Genomic DNA, 13,716 nt, shown 5'->3' on the forward strand with positions numbered 1-13,716 from the left:
ATGAATTTGTCCCTGTGTGTATTTGATCATCTAGGTGTATTTAATGTTCATTATGTGTCCCTGTGTGTATTTGATCATCTAGGTGTATTTAATGTTCACTAATGTGTCCCTGTGTGTATATAATGTTCATTATGTGTCCCTGTGTGTATTTAATGTTCACTAATGTGTCCCTGTGTGTATTTGATCATCTAGGTGTATTTAATGTTTATTATGTGTCCCTGTGTGTATTTGATCATCTAGGTGTATTTAATGTTCATTAATGTGTCCCTGTGTGTATTTAATGTTCATTATGTGTCCCTGTGTGTATTTGATCATCTAGGTGTATTTAATGTTCATTATGTATCCCTGCGTGTATTTGATCATCTAGGTGTATTTAATGTTCATTAATGTGTCCCTGTGTGCATTTGCCAAGAGTCATAAATGTAATGTCTGCAAACAGAGAGTCATGACTCAACAGTATCCATGGAAACGGATCCTTTGTCCCACAATCCTATCTCCCACATAGTTTGTCTTTTACTTCCGTCTCGTCTTGCGTGACCTTGCTTAGTTCTTTTGTACCGCTTCATGAAGAGCCCGGTGGCTATCAAATGTATCAATGTGTTTGGTCCACTGGTCGTTGTGTCAGTGTTTCTGTGATTTGAGCGAGGGAAAAATCCTTGTTTCAGTCACATGAATTCAATCCGCTGGAATTGAAAAAGCTTCATTTGAGCTTTATTTGAGACTCTGAGTGTCTTTGAAGTGTCAGAAGGTAATGGAGATAGTTATAGTATAGTTGTTGTTTCTGCTGGGAGAGTAAGAGGAGGAGTGTGTGTGTGTGTGTGTGTGTGTGTGTGTGTGTGTGTGTGTGTGTGTGTGTGTGTGTGTGAGGAAGAGAGAGATACAGGGAGTCAGAGAAGACATGTCATCTGCTTGGTTATGTGTGTACATGTGGTACATGCAGGTGATTTTGAAGTGGGCAGACATGCAATGATTTGAAATGCTAATTTAAAAAAATAAACAAAACAAATGATATGTTGTTCACCTGTTGTTTAAAAAAAACATTTCCTTATAAGTTATATACGTTTACATTTCCTTTACAAAAGTACCAAAACAAAACCCATAAGACTAGATTGACAGAAGTGCTAGTGAGTGAAGAGACACAACAGTAAGACTAGGAAGGTTAAAGGTTATACACACTATCACGTGTTGGTAAAGTCCATGGTGGGATCAGCTGGGAGAACGAAGGAGAGAGGATTTGAAGGCATTTGGGGCCATCAAAAATGAATACATTTAAAACATTAAAAACATGAGGAATGTAAATTGCCAACAAGTTCTAAAGTGTCATGTCACTGTAACGTAAACAATAAAGACAAAAACTATATTGTAAAGTGTTCTAGAACAGGGTAATTTGAGGGGGATTGTTTGGTCAGAGAAAACAAATTCTGAATCATCAGCTACATCCTCTACTTCAGGGCTGCCCAACCCTCTTCCTGGAGATCTACTGTCCTGTAGGTTCAGTCCAACCCTCTTCCTGGAGATCTACTGTCCTGTAGGTTCAGTCCAACCCTCTTCTTGGAGATCTACTGTCCTGTAGGTTATCAGCCCAACCCTCTTCCTGGAGATCTACTGTCCTGTGGGTTATCAGTCCAACCCTCTTCCTGGAGATCTACTGTCCTGTAGGTTATCAGTCCAACCCTCTTCCTGAGATCTACTGTCCTGTAGGTTATCAGTCCAACCCTCTTCCTGGAGATCTACTGTCCTGTAGGTTCAGTCCAACCCTCTTCCTGGAGATCTACTGTCCTGTAGGTTATCAGTCCAACCCTCTTCCTGGAGATCTACTGTCCTGTGGGTTTTCAGTCCAACGCTCTTCCTGGAGATCTACTGTCCTGTAGGTTTTCAGTCCAACCCTCTTCCTGGAGATCTACTGTCCTGTCGGTTTTCAGTCCAACGCTCTTCCTGGAGATCTACTGTCCTGTAGGTTTTCAGCCCAACCCTCTTCCTGGAGATCTACTGTCCTGTAGGTTTTCAGTCCAACGCTCTTCCTGGAGACCTACCGTCCTGTAGGTTTTCAGCCCAACCCTCTTCCTGGAGATCTACTGTCCTGTAGGTTCAGCCCAACCCTCTTCCCGGAGATCTACTGTCCTGTAGGTTCAGTCCAACCCTCTTCCTGGAGATCTACTGTCCTGTAAGTTCAGTCCAACCCTCTTCCTGGAGATCTACTGTCCTGTAGGTTATCAGTCCAACCCTCTTCCTGGTGATCTACTGTCCTGTAGGTGTTCAGTCCAACCCTCTTCCTGGAGATCTACTGTCCTGTAGGTTATCAGTCCAACGCTCTTCCTGGAGATCTACTGTCCTGTAGGTTCAGTCCAACCCTCTTCCTGGAGATCTACTGTCCTGTAGGTTATCAGCCCAACCCTCTTCCTGCAGATCTACTGTCCTGTAGGTTTTCAGTCCAACCCTTTTCCTGGAGATCTACCGTCCTGTGGGTTTTCAGTCCAACCCTCTTCCTGGAGATCTACTGTCCTGTAGGTTATCAGTCCAACCCTCTTCCTGGAGATCTACTGTCCTGTGGGTTTTCAGTCCAACCCTCTTCCTGGAGATCTACTGTCCTGTAGGTTTACAGTCCCAACCCTCTTCCTGGAGATCTACTGTCCTGTAGGTTTTCAGTCCAACCCTCTTCCTGGAGATCTACTGTCCTGTAGGTTCAGTCCAACTCTCTTCCTGGAGACCTACTGTCCTGTAGGTTTACAGTCCCAACCCTCTTCCTGGAGATCTACTGTCCTGTAGGTTTACAGTCCCAACCCTCTTCCTGGAGATCTACTGTCCTGTAGGTTCAGTCCAACCCTCTTCCTGGAGATCTACTGTCCTGTAGGTTATCAGTCCAACCCTCTTCCTGGAGATCTACTGTCCTGTGGGTTATCAGCCCAACCCTCTTCCTGGAGATCTACTGTCCTGTAGGTTCAGTCCAACCCTCTTCCTGGAGATCTGCTGTCCTGTAGGTTTTTAGCCCAACCCTCTTCCTGGAGATCTACTGTCCTGTAGGTTCAGTCCAACCCTCTTCCTGGAGATCTACTGTCCTGTAGGTTTTCAGTACAACCCTCTTCCTGGAGATCTACTGTCCAGTAGGTTTTCAGTCCAACCAAGTGGTAGAGGTTAATGGTTCACTGTCTCAGGCAAAACCAATGAGTTGTGGCGTTCCGCAGGGGAGCGTGCTTGGGCCTCTGCTGTTTTATTGTATATTAACGATATGAAAGATGCTTGTTCTTGCCGTCTTTTTCTTCATGCGGATGACTCTACACTTCTGGTGTCTCACAAAAGTAAAACTATGTTGGAGAGCATACTTAGCACAGAGCTTACTAACATTAGCAAATGGCTTGGAGACAATAAGCTATCTCTGCACTTAGGGAAAACTGAAGCAATTATTTTGGGATCCAGACCTAAATTGAGTAGGTCCTCTGAAATCAGTGTGGAGTTAGGGGGCGAGGCGCTGACTACTAAAACCTCTGTTAGCTACTTGGGATGTATCCTTGACGGAAGCTTGGGAGGTGTGAGCATGGCCAATAAGGTGCTAGGAAAGGTTAATGACAGGACTACGTCTTTGGCTAAAAGTCCAAGCTGCTTGATAAGGACTCCATGAAAGTGCTAGCTACTGCCCCCATTCAATGCCATTTTGACTACGCTAGTACTTCCTGGTTTGGGGGCTTATCTAAACTGATGAAGGAGAAGCTCCAGATAGCCCAGAATAAGCTGATCAGGGTAGTATTGAAGGTGAGTCCACGTACTCACATAGGCAGGAGCTGCTTTCAGGAACTAAACTGGCTGCCTGTTGAGGCTAGGGTGTCCCAGATTAGACTAGGTTTGGTTTACAGGAGTATTTATGGTCCTGCGCCCAGATATCTAAGTGATTACTTTCCTCGTGTTAGGGATGCACACAATCACAGCACCAGGTCAGGTGTTGCTTATACAGGTTCAGGAGTAATGCTGGGAAAGGTACTTTCTTGCATACTGGAGCCTCAGAATGGAATGAGTTGCCTCTGCCTATAAAAACAACGTCCTCTCTGGGCAGAATTAAAAATAAAGTTAAAATATGTTTGATGTCTTCTGTGCCCATATGAATAACCCCTATGATGTAACTGGAATGATGAGATAGATGTTCTTCTTCTCTGTTTTTGTTTTATTATTTCACTGCCATACTGTGTTTAACTGTGTTGGATCTTGTCTCAAGAGGACCACAATGGAAATAAGTCCCTGACTTTATTGTGTGTTATCCTCCATGATTTTATTCATGTGCATGTATGACTTTTTCAAGTTTTATGTGTGCTTGTTTTTTTGAATGGTCGAATTAATAAACTAAACTAAATCCAACCGTCTTCCTGGAGATCTATCGTCCTGTGGGTTTTCAGTCTAACCCTCTCCCTGGAGATCTACCGTCCTGTGGGTTTTCAGTCCAACCCTGTTCCTGGAGATCTACCGTCCTGTGGGTTTTCAGTCCAACCCTCTTCCTGGAGATCTACTGTCCTGTGGGTTTTCAGTCCAACCCTGTTCCTGGAGATCTACCGTCCTGTGGGTTTTCAGTCCAACCCTCTTCCTGGAGATCTACTGTCCTGTAGGTTATCAGTCCAACCCTCTTCCTGGAGATCTACCGTCCTGTGGGTTTTCAGTCTAAACCTCTCCCTGGAGATCTACCGTCCTGTGGGTTTTCAGTCCAACCCTAATTTAACACACATGATTCTACTAATTAGCTGCTCAACAAGACCTTAACTAGCTGAATCATATATGCTAAATTAGGGTTGGACTGAAAACCCACAGGACGGTAGATCTCCAGGAAGAGGGTTGGACTGAAAACCCACAGGACGATAGATCTCCAGGAAGACGGTTGGACTGAAAACCCACAGGACGATAGATCTCCAGGAAGAGGGTTGGACTGAAAACCCACAGGACGATAGATCTCCGGGAAGAGGGTTAGACTGAAAACCCACAGGACGATAGATCTCCAGGAAGAGGGTTGGACTGAAAACCCACAGGAAGTTAGATCTCCAGGAAGAGCGTTGGACTGAAAACCCACAGGACGATAGATCTCCAGGAAGACGGTGGGACTGAAAACCCACAGGACGATAGATCTCCAGGAAGAGGGTTGGACTGAAAACCCACAGGACGATAAATCTCCGGGAAGAGGCTTAGACTGAAAACCCACACAACGATAGATCTCCAGGAAGAGGGTTGGACTGAAAACCCACAGGACGATAGATCTCCAGGAAGACGGTGGGACTGAAAACCCACAGGACGGTAGATCTCCAGGAAGAGGGTTGGGCAGCCCTGCTCTACTGCATATACAAAGATGTCTGGGACAATACCAAATCATGTGAAAAGAATCAAATTAAATGAATACATGAAAAAAACAGAGCTGTTAATTTCTATCATAAATTATCTGGAAAAATAAGATCCCAAAACAGAAAACGGATTGGGGCAATGATACTTGGCACACTTGGAGGTTTGGAGAAGAGCCCTATTGTCTTTTCTTTATACTGCAACTCATTTATTTTGTGCATTGTCCCTAGCTGTTAATTACAACCAGCATACACTGCCAGAATAACGCTTGTATAATACCATTGTCTAAGTTCATCAGTGCTGATTAGGTCTTAAAGTGCAGTTATGTGTCTCGATATCACACCATGGTTCTGACTAGTCCAGGAGTGGACAACTCCAGTCCTCGAGGGCCTGATTGGTGTCACAGTTTTGCCCCAGTCCCAGCTAACACACCTGACTCCTATAATCACCTAATCATGATCTTCAGTTTAGAACGCAGTTTGATTAATCAGCTGTGTTTGATAGGGATGGAGAAAAAGTGTGACACCAATCAGGACCTGGAGGACTGGAGTTGCTCACCCCTGGACTAGTTGAAGTGCACGTGGACAGGATGAAATCGCACCATCATCCTCACAGCCTCTCTTGAAGCTCAGTGTTCTGTTAAATGGCATTCCGCTACAGGCCTTTCATTGTCGTTTTATAGCGGCTGTCATTAACAGCTGTGTGCTCTTCCATTTGTTGAAGTACATGAGTGTTCTTTTTCTCACTACTACATACTATAGATACTGTCCCATGTCCCATACTATAGATACTGTCCCATACTATAGATACTGTCCCATACTATAGATACTGTCCCATACTATAGATACTGTCCCATACTATAGATACTGTCCCATACTATAGATACTGTCCCATACTATAGATACTGTCCCATACTATAGATACTGTCCCATACTATAGATACTGTCCCATACTATAGATACTGTCCCATACTATAGATACTGCTATAGATACTGTCCCATACTATAGATTCTGTCCCATGTCCCATACCATACTCATTTAAGGCTTATTTTCAATCCGTATCGTGGAAGTTTATTGTTACAGCGTGATTGAAATGTAAAGGCAATGTTCCTGTGTTAGTGGAGACTGCATTCAACGTAAACTCTGCATATGTCGTCTCAATCGGAAATTACCTTTTCATTTCTGTCGTGCAATCTGTAACGTTTCCGTGATCCAGATTTACTAGATCCCTTAAAACATCTTGTGGATAGGGGGCAGCATTTTCACGTTTGGATGAAAAGCGTGCCCAGAGTAAACTGCCTCCTACTCAGTCCCCGATGCTAATATATGCATATTGCTAGAGCCGATTTGGACATATTTGCATAAAAGACTGAACTTACCGAACTCCATGTACATTTGTGTAAATATATTAAATATGAATGTATATGATGAAATATTAGGTACGTACCTTTATGATTTATATTTACCTGATTGAGATATATTAATTTGTTGTTAGTGTAACTGTTAGCCCCCTCTCTTGCCCATTCATTGTACTGTGTTAAGTGTGTTAGTATAAAGGCAGGAAGTTGGGCCTTCGGGGGATGGAGTCCTTTCTAGACGCGGGAGCGGTGTAGTTTTTTGACCATACATACATACAGACATACAGATCATATTATGTATTTTCCATATCAAGTAATCTATGCTTTAAGTTGATTGGAGAATCATTTCCTTGTTAGATATAAGAAGAATAAACATTTTTGTTGCACCATATTCCTGGATGTCATTGAATGTTTGGCCATTTGGAAACCTTGAGTGTGGACTGTATGCGTACGAAACAACCCCGCCTCAGGCTTGGGCAGTGGCTATGGTAAAGAGGAAAGGAAGCCACAACAATCAGTTATTAGTATTGGATAGAAAACACTCTGAAGTTTCTAAAATGGTTTGAATCATGTCTGTGACTATAACAGAACTTATTTGGCAGGCAAAACCCCGAGGACAAACCACTCAGATTTTTTGTTTGTTTGAGGTCACTCTCTTTTCAATGGGAATCCAGATTTCTAAGGGACCTTCCTGCAGTTCCTATCACTTCCACTGGATGTCAACAGTCTTTAGAAATTGGTTGAGGTTTTTCCTTTGAGAAATGAAGAAGTAGCCATGTTCAGAATGATGTTCCAGTGAAGTGTACTGTTTGTTTGAGGTGCGTGACCAGAAAGCATGCTACACATTGTTTTCCTCCGCTATTGAACACAGATCATCCCGTCTTCAATTTTAGCGATTATTTACATTAAAAAATACCTAAAGTTGTATTACAAAAGTAGTTTGAAATGTTTGGACAAAGCTTACAGGTAACTTTTGAGATATTTTGTAGTCACGTTGTGCAAGTTGGAACCGGTGTTTTTCTGGATCAAACGCGCCAAATAAATGGACATTTTGGATATATATCGACGGAATTAATCGAACAAAATGACCATTTGTGATGTTTATGGGACATATTGGAGTGCCAACAGAAGAAGCTTGTCAAAGGTAAGGCATGAATTATATCTTTATTTCTGCGTTTTGTGTCGCGCCGGGAGGGTTGAAATATGATGGCCTGTGATTGTTTGCTGGGGTGCTGTCCTCAGATAATAGCATCGTTTGCTTTCGCCGTAAAGCCTTTTTGAAATCTGACATGTTGGCTGGATTCACAACAAGTGTAGCTTTAATTTGGTATATTGAATGTGTGATTTCATGAAAGTTAAATTTCTATAGTAATTTCTTTGAATTTGGCTCTCTGCATTTTCACTGGATGTTGGCCAGGTGGGACGCTACCGTCCCACATATTCCAGAGAGGTTAAAGTGTGTCTTTTCAGTGGTTTAAATCCCCAAAGCCATCAGGAGACTTTCCTACTTCTCAGAATAACCTCTGACCCTATCTGTGACCCTGGTCTAAGTCTTTCTTCACATCACACAAACCCCAAGTTCAGTGGGCTGGCAGGGAGGTGATGGAGGGCAAGCCCATGGGATGAAGTTGGGCTGAGTAGGTGGAGCAGAAATGCCTTTGCACTGGGGGGGGATGTGTCTGTGTGATGGGAGTGGCCATGAGACGGGCACGGGTTGGCAGTCATTGAGGACTCAGTGGCATGACACACACACACGGTGAGATGTGGGTGGGGTCTGAAGTCATCATAACCTGGCGTGTACATTTGAGATTATTTTTGGCGGAAGGTCCTTGATGGAGAGGTCCCCCGTCTCTCCCCCGCTGTTCCCTGCCCCGTGGTCGGTGCTCTCACAGCTGCTCTGGGGCGACTCTGGAGGGGGCTTGTACAGAACACTGGCCAGCAGGAAGAACATCGTGCCAAGAACCTGACGGAGGGAGGGACGGATGAAGAGAGAGAGAGAATAGAGAATAAGACATGCACTATGGTTAGAGGTGGGAGAATAGAATTCTCTCTCAGTTAAACAAACATTTGATATGGTCACGAGAATAAAGAAAGTCCTTGAACACAATCCTATAACAGAATGAAATAACAGACATGTGGGCCTGGAGTTACCTTGTAGATGATGCCAGCGATCAGTGTATAGCGGCTCATGGCAGAGTTCTGGTAGAGGTAGCAGGAGCCCTGCTCTCCACACTGGTCCTGCCACAGCAGGCATGAGATGTCGATCACAGAGCCAAACGCTATCGGGCCTGGGATCCCACCTTTAGCAACAACATCACATTATTTATCAATTTAAACTTTGTTTAACTAGGCAAGTCAGTTAAGAACAAATTCTTATTTACAACGACGGCCTATACCGGCCAACGCTGGGCCAAATTGTGCGCCGGCCCACGGGACTCCCAATCACAGCCGGTTGTGATACAGCCTGGATTCAAACCAGGGTCTGTAGTGACGCCTTTAACACTGAGATGCAGTGCCTTAGACCCGTTGCGCCACTCGGGAGCTTGTTGTCGGGATTCTCAGGCTACAAGGACACATTTATCAAATCAAAGCAAATTCAACAAGAGAAATGAAATACCTAGACTTCTCACCACGATCCACTGGATTCCCAGTCCAAAGGACCTCTGGCTGTCTGGGACACACCTGTAGGGGTCGACAGAGAGCACTTCAGATTCACAGTTCACACACTGAGGATACTATCAGACATGGTTATAACAGAAATATACCACTGTTCACACATTAGAGGTTACTATCAGACATGGTTATAACAGAAATATACCACTGTTCACACATTAGAGGTTACTATCAGACATGGTTATAACAGAAATATTACTATCAGTCATGGTTATAACAGAAATATACCACAGTTCACACACTCTCTTTTGTCTGTCTGCTCCGTACCCACCTGAGGGTAGCAGTGAGGGTTAGAGTCTGTACCCACCTGAGGGTAGCAGTGAGGGATAGAGTCTGTACTCACCTGAGGGTAGCAGTGAGGGTTAGAGTCTGTACCCACCTGAAGGAAGCAGTGAGGGTTAGAGTCTGTACCCACCTGAGGGTAGCAGTGAGGGATAGAGTTAGGGTCTGTACCCACCTGAGGGTAGCAGTGAGGGCGGGGATACTACACAGGAAGGTGAAGAAGATGACGATGAAGAGGAAGGTGAGGAAGGCTGGCATGTGACTACAGGAGCTGGTGCACTTCCCATCCAGAGCCAGACCCTCCTGCCCCGACGTGACGTTCCCCCCCACCACACAGCTGCAGCCCGAGTACACCTGACCAGGGGCACAAGACAGAGGAGACAGAGTCAACATACACAGCTCTAACCAGAGTACACCTGACCAGGGGCACCAGACAGAGTCAACATACACAGCTCTAACCAGAGTACACCTGACCAGGGGCACCAGACAGAGTCAACATACACAGCTCTAACCAGAGTACACCTGACCAGGGGCACAAGACAGAGGAGACAGAGTCAACATACACAGCTCTAACCAGAGTACACCTGACCAGGGGCACAAGACAGAGGAGACAGAGTCAACATACACAGCTCTAACCAGAGTACACCTGACCAGGGGCACAAGACAGAGGAGACAGAGTCAACATACACAGCTCTAACCAGAGTACACCTGACCAGGGGCACCAGACAGAGGAGACAGAGTCACCATACACAGCTCTAACCAGAGTACACCTGACCAGGGGCACCAGACAGGGTCAACATACACAGCTCTAACCAGAGTACACCTGACCAGGGGCACAAGACAGAGGAGACAGAGTCACCATACACAGCTCTAACCAGAGTACACCTGACCAGGGGCACCAGACAGGGTCAACATACACAGCTCTAACCAGAGTACACCTGACCAGGGGCACCAGACAGAGGAGACATACACAGCTCTAGCCAGAGTACACCTGACCGGGGGCACCAGACAGAGTCAACATACACAGCTCTAACCAGAGTACACCTGACCAGGGGCACAAGACAGAGGAGACAGAGTCAACATACACAGCTCTAACCAGAGTACACCTGACCAGGGGCACAAGACAGAGGAGACAGAGTCAACATACACAGCTCTAACCAGAGTACACCTGACCAGGGGCACAAGACAGAGGAGACAGAGTCAACATACACAGCTCTAACCAGAGTACACCTGACCAGGGGCACCAGACAGAGTCAACATACACAGCTCTAACCAGAGTACACCTGACCAGGGGCACCAGACAGAGGAGACATACACAGCTCTAACCAGAGTACACCTGACCAGGGGCACCAGACAGGGTCAACATACACAGCTCTAACCAGAGTACACCTGACCAGGGGCACAAGACAGAGGAGACAGAGTCAACATACACAGCTCTAACCAGAGTACACCTGACCAGGGGCACAAGACAGGGTCAACATACACAGCTCTAACCAGAGTACACCTGACCAGGGGCACCAGACAGAGGAGACATACACAGCTCTAACCAGAGTACACCTGACCAGGGGCACAAGACAGAGGAGACAGAGTCAACATACACAGCTCTAACCAGAGTACACCTGACCAGGGGCACAAGACAGGGTCAACATACACAGCTCTAACCAGAGTACACCTGACCAGGGGCACCAGACAGAGTCAACATACACAGCTCTAACCAGAGTACACCTGACCGGGGGCACCAGACAGAGGAGACAGAGTCAACATACACAGCTCTAACCAGAGTACACCTGACCAGGGGCACCAGACAGAGTCACCATACACAGCTCTAACCAGAGTACACCTGACCAGGGGCACCAGACAGAGTCAACATACACAGCTCTAACCAGAGTACACCTGACCAGGGGCACCAGACAGGGTCAACATACACAGCTCTAACCAGAGTACACCTGACCAGGGGCACCAGACAGGGTCAACATACACAGCTCTAACCAGAGTACACCTGACCAGGGGCACCAGACAGAGGAGACAGTCAGACAGAAGGGACAGTCAGACAGAAGAGACAGCAGGGGAGAGAGAAGGAACAGTCAGACAGAAGGGACAGTCAGACAGAAGGGCCTGTAGGGGAGAGAGAAGGAACAGTCAGACAGAAGAGACAGTCAGACAGAAGAGACAGTCAGACAGAAGAGACAGCAGGGGAGAGAGAAGAGACAGTCAGACAGAAGAGACAGTCAGACAGAAGGGACAGTCAGACAGAAGAGACAGTCAGACAGAAGGGACAGTCAGACAGAAGAGACAGTCAGACAGAAGGGACAGTCAGACAGAAGGGCCTGTAGGGGAGAGAGAAGGAACAGTCAGACAGAAGAGACAGTCAGACAGAAGGGACAGTCAGACAGAAGAGACAGTCAGACAGAAGGGACAGTCAGACAGAAGGGACAGTCAGACAGAAGGGACAGTCAAGACAGAAGGGACAGTCAAGACAGAAGGGACAGTCAGACAGAAGGGACAGTCAGACAGAAGGGACAGTCAGACAGAAGAGACAGTCAGACAGAAGGGACAGTCAGACAGAAGGGACAGTCAGACAGAAGGGACAGTCAGACAGAAGGGCCTGTAGGGGAGAGACATGAGACGTATGTGGCAGGGTCTACAGTCAATCACGGATTACAAAAAGAAAACCAGCCACGTCACGGACACCGACGTCTTGCTTCCAGACAAACTAAACACCTTATTTGTTCGCTTTGAGGATAATACAGTGCCACCGCCACGGCCCACCACCAAGGGCTGTGGGCTCTCCTTCTCTGTTGGCGGCATGAGTAAGACGTTTAAACGTGTTAACCCTCGCAAGGATGCCGGCCCAGACGGCATCCCTAGCCACGTCCTCAGAGCATGCACAGACCAGCTGGCTTGTGTGTTCAAGGTAGGCTTTGAAATACATCCACAGGTACACCTCCAAACCTCCAATGTCAATTATCCTATCAGACGCTTCTAAAGCCATAATTTTCTGGAATTTTCTAAGCTGTTTAAAGGCACAGTCAACTTAGTGTACATAAACTTCTGACCCACTGGAATTGTGATACAGTGAATTAGAAGTGAAATAATCTGTCGGTAAACAATTGTTGGAAACATTACTTGTTCCATGCACAAAGTAGATGTCCTAACCGACTTGCAAAAACTATAATTTGTTAACAAAACATTTGTGGAGTGGTTGAAAAACAAGTTTTAAATGACTCCAAGTTAACTTCCGACTTCAACTGTATGTAAGAATGCTGTTCACTAACTCTAACTCAGCATTCAACACCATAGTACCCTCCAAGCTCATCATCAAGCTAGAGGCCTTGGGGCTCAACCCCGCCATGTGCAACTGGGTCCTGGACTTCCTGACGGGCCGCCCCCAGGTGGTGAAGGTAGGAAACAACATCTCCACTTCGCTGATCCTCAACACTGGGGCCCCACAAGGGTGCGTGTTCAGCCCCCTCCTGTACTCCCTGTTCACCCATGACTGCATGGTCACGCACGCCTCCAACTCAATCATCAAGTTTGCAGACGACACTAGTAGGCGACGATGAGACAGGGAGGAGGTGAGGGCACTCGGCGTGTGGTGTCAGGAAAACAACCTCTCACTCAACGTCAACAAAACAAAGGAGATGATCGTGGACTTCAGGAAACAGCAGAGGGAGCAGCCTCCTATCCACATCAAAGGGACCGCAGTGGAGAAGGTGGAAAGTTTTAAGTTCCTCAACGTGCACATCATGGATAAACTGAAATGGTCCACCCACACAGACAGCGTGGTGAAGAAGGCGCAGCAGCGCATCAAAGCTGGGACTGAGAGACTGAAAAACAGCTTCTATCTCAAGGCCATCAGACTGTTAAACAGCCATCACTAACACAGAGAGGCTGCTGCCAACATACTGACGTGAAATCACTGGCCACTTTAATAAATGGATCACTAGTCACTTTAATAATGTAACTTTAATAATGTTTAGATATCTTGCATTACATTATGTTTACATATCTTGCATCTCATATGTATATACTGTATTTTATCTATTGCATCTTGCCTTGCTCTGTCATTACTCATCCTTATATTTATATGTACAGT

At 45.9% G+C, this 13,716-nt stretch overlaps 1 protein-coding gene across 2 annotated transcripts in view; it reads right to left on the reverse strand.

The window, feature by feature from the left end:
* The window catches only part of LOC129861276 (solute carrier organic anion transporter family member 4A1-like), an 83,358-nt gene that overhangs the window by 5,555 nt on the left and 64,087 nt on the right, over positions 1-13,716 (reverse strand). Inside the window, exons 9-12 of one of the 2 annotated variants that reach the window (XM_055932555.1) lie at positions 9,796-9,974; positions 9,283-9,347; positions 8,817-8,965; positions 8,467-8,628 (exon numbers count right to left, since the gene is read on the reverse strand). In XM_055932555.1, coding sequence (XP_055788530.1) covers positions 8,467-8,628; positions 8,817-8,965; positions 9,283-9,347; positions 9,796-9,974 — 555 coding nt within the window. Of the gene's footprint in view, positions 1-1,009; positions 8,629-8,816; positions 8,966-9,282; positions 9,348-9,795; positions 9,975-13,716 lie in introns of those variants that run through there. The other variant, XM_055932556.1, reaches the window with a different exon arrangement.

The sequence above is a fragment of the Salvelinus fontinalis genome, chromosome 8 (assembly GCF_029448725.1).
Source record: "Salvelinus fontinalis isolate EN_2023a chromosome 8, ASM2944872v1, whole genome shotgun sequence".
Classification (NCBI taxonomy): domain Eukaryota; kingdom Metazoa; phylum Chordata; class Actinopteri; order Salmoniformes; family Salmonidae; genus Salvelinus; species Salvelinus fontinalis.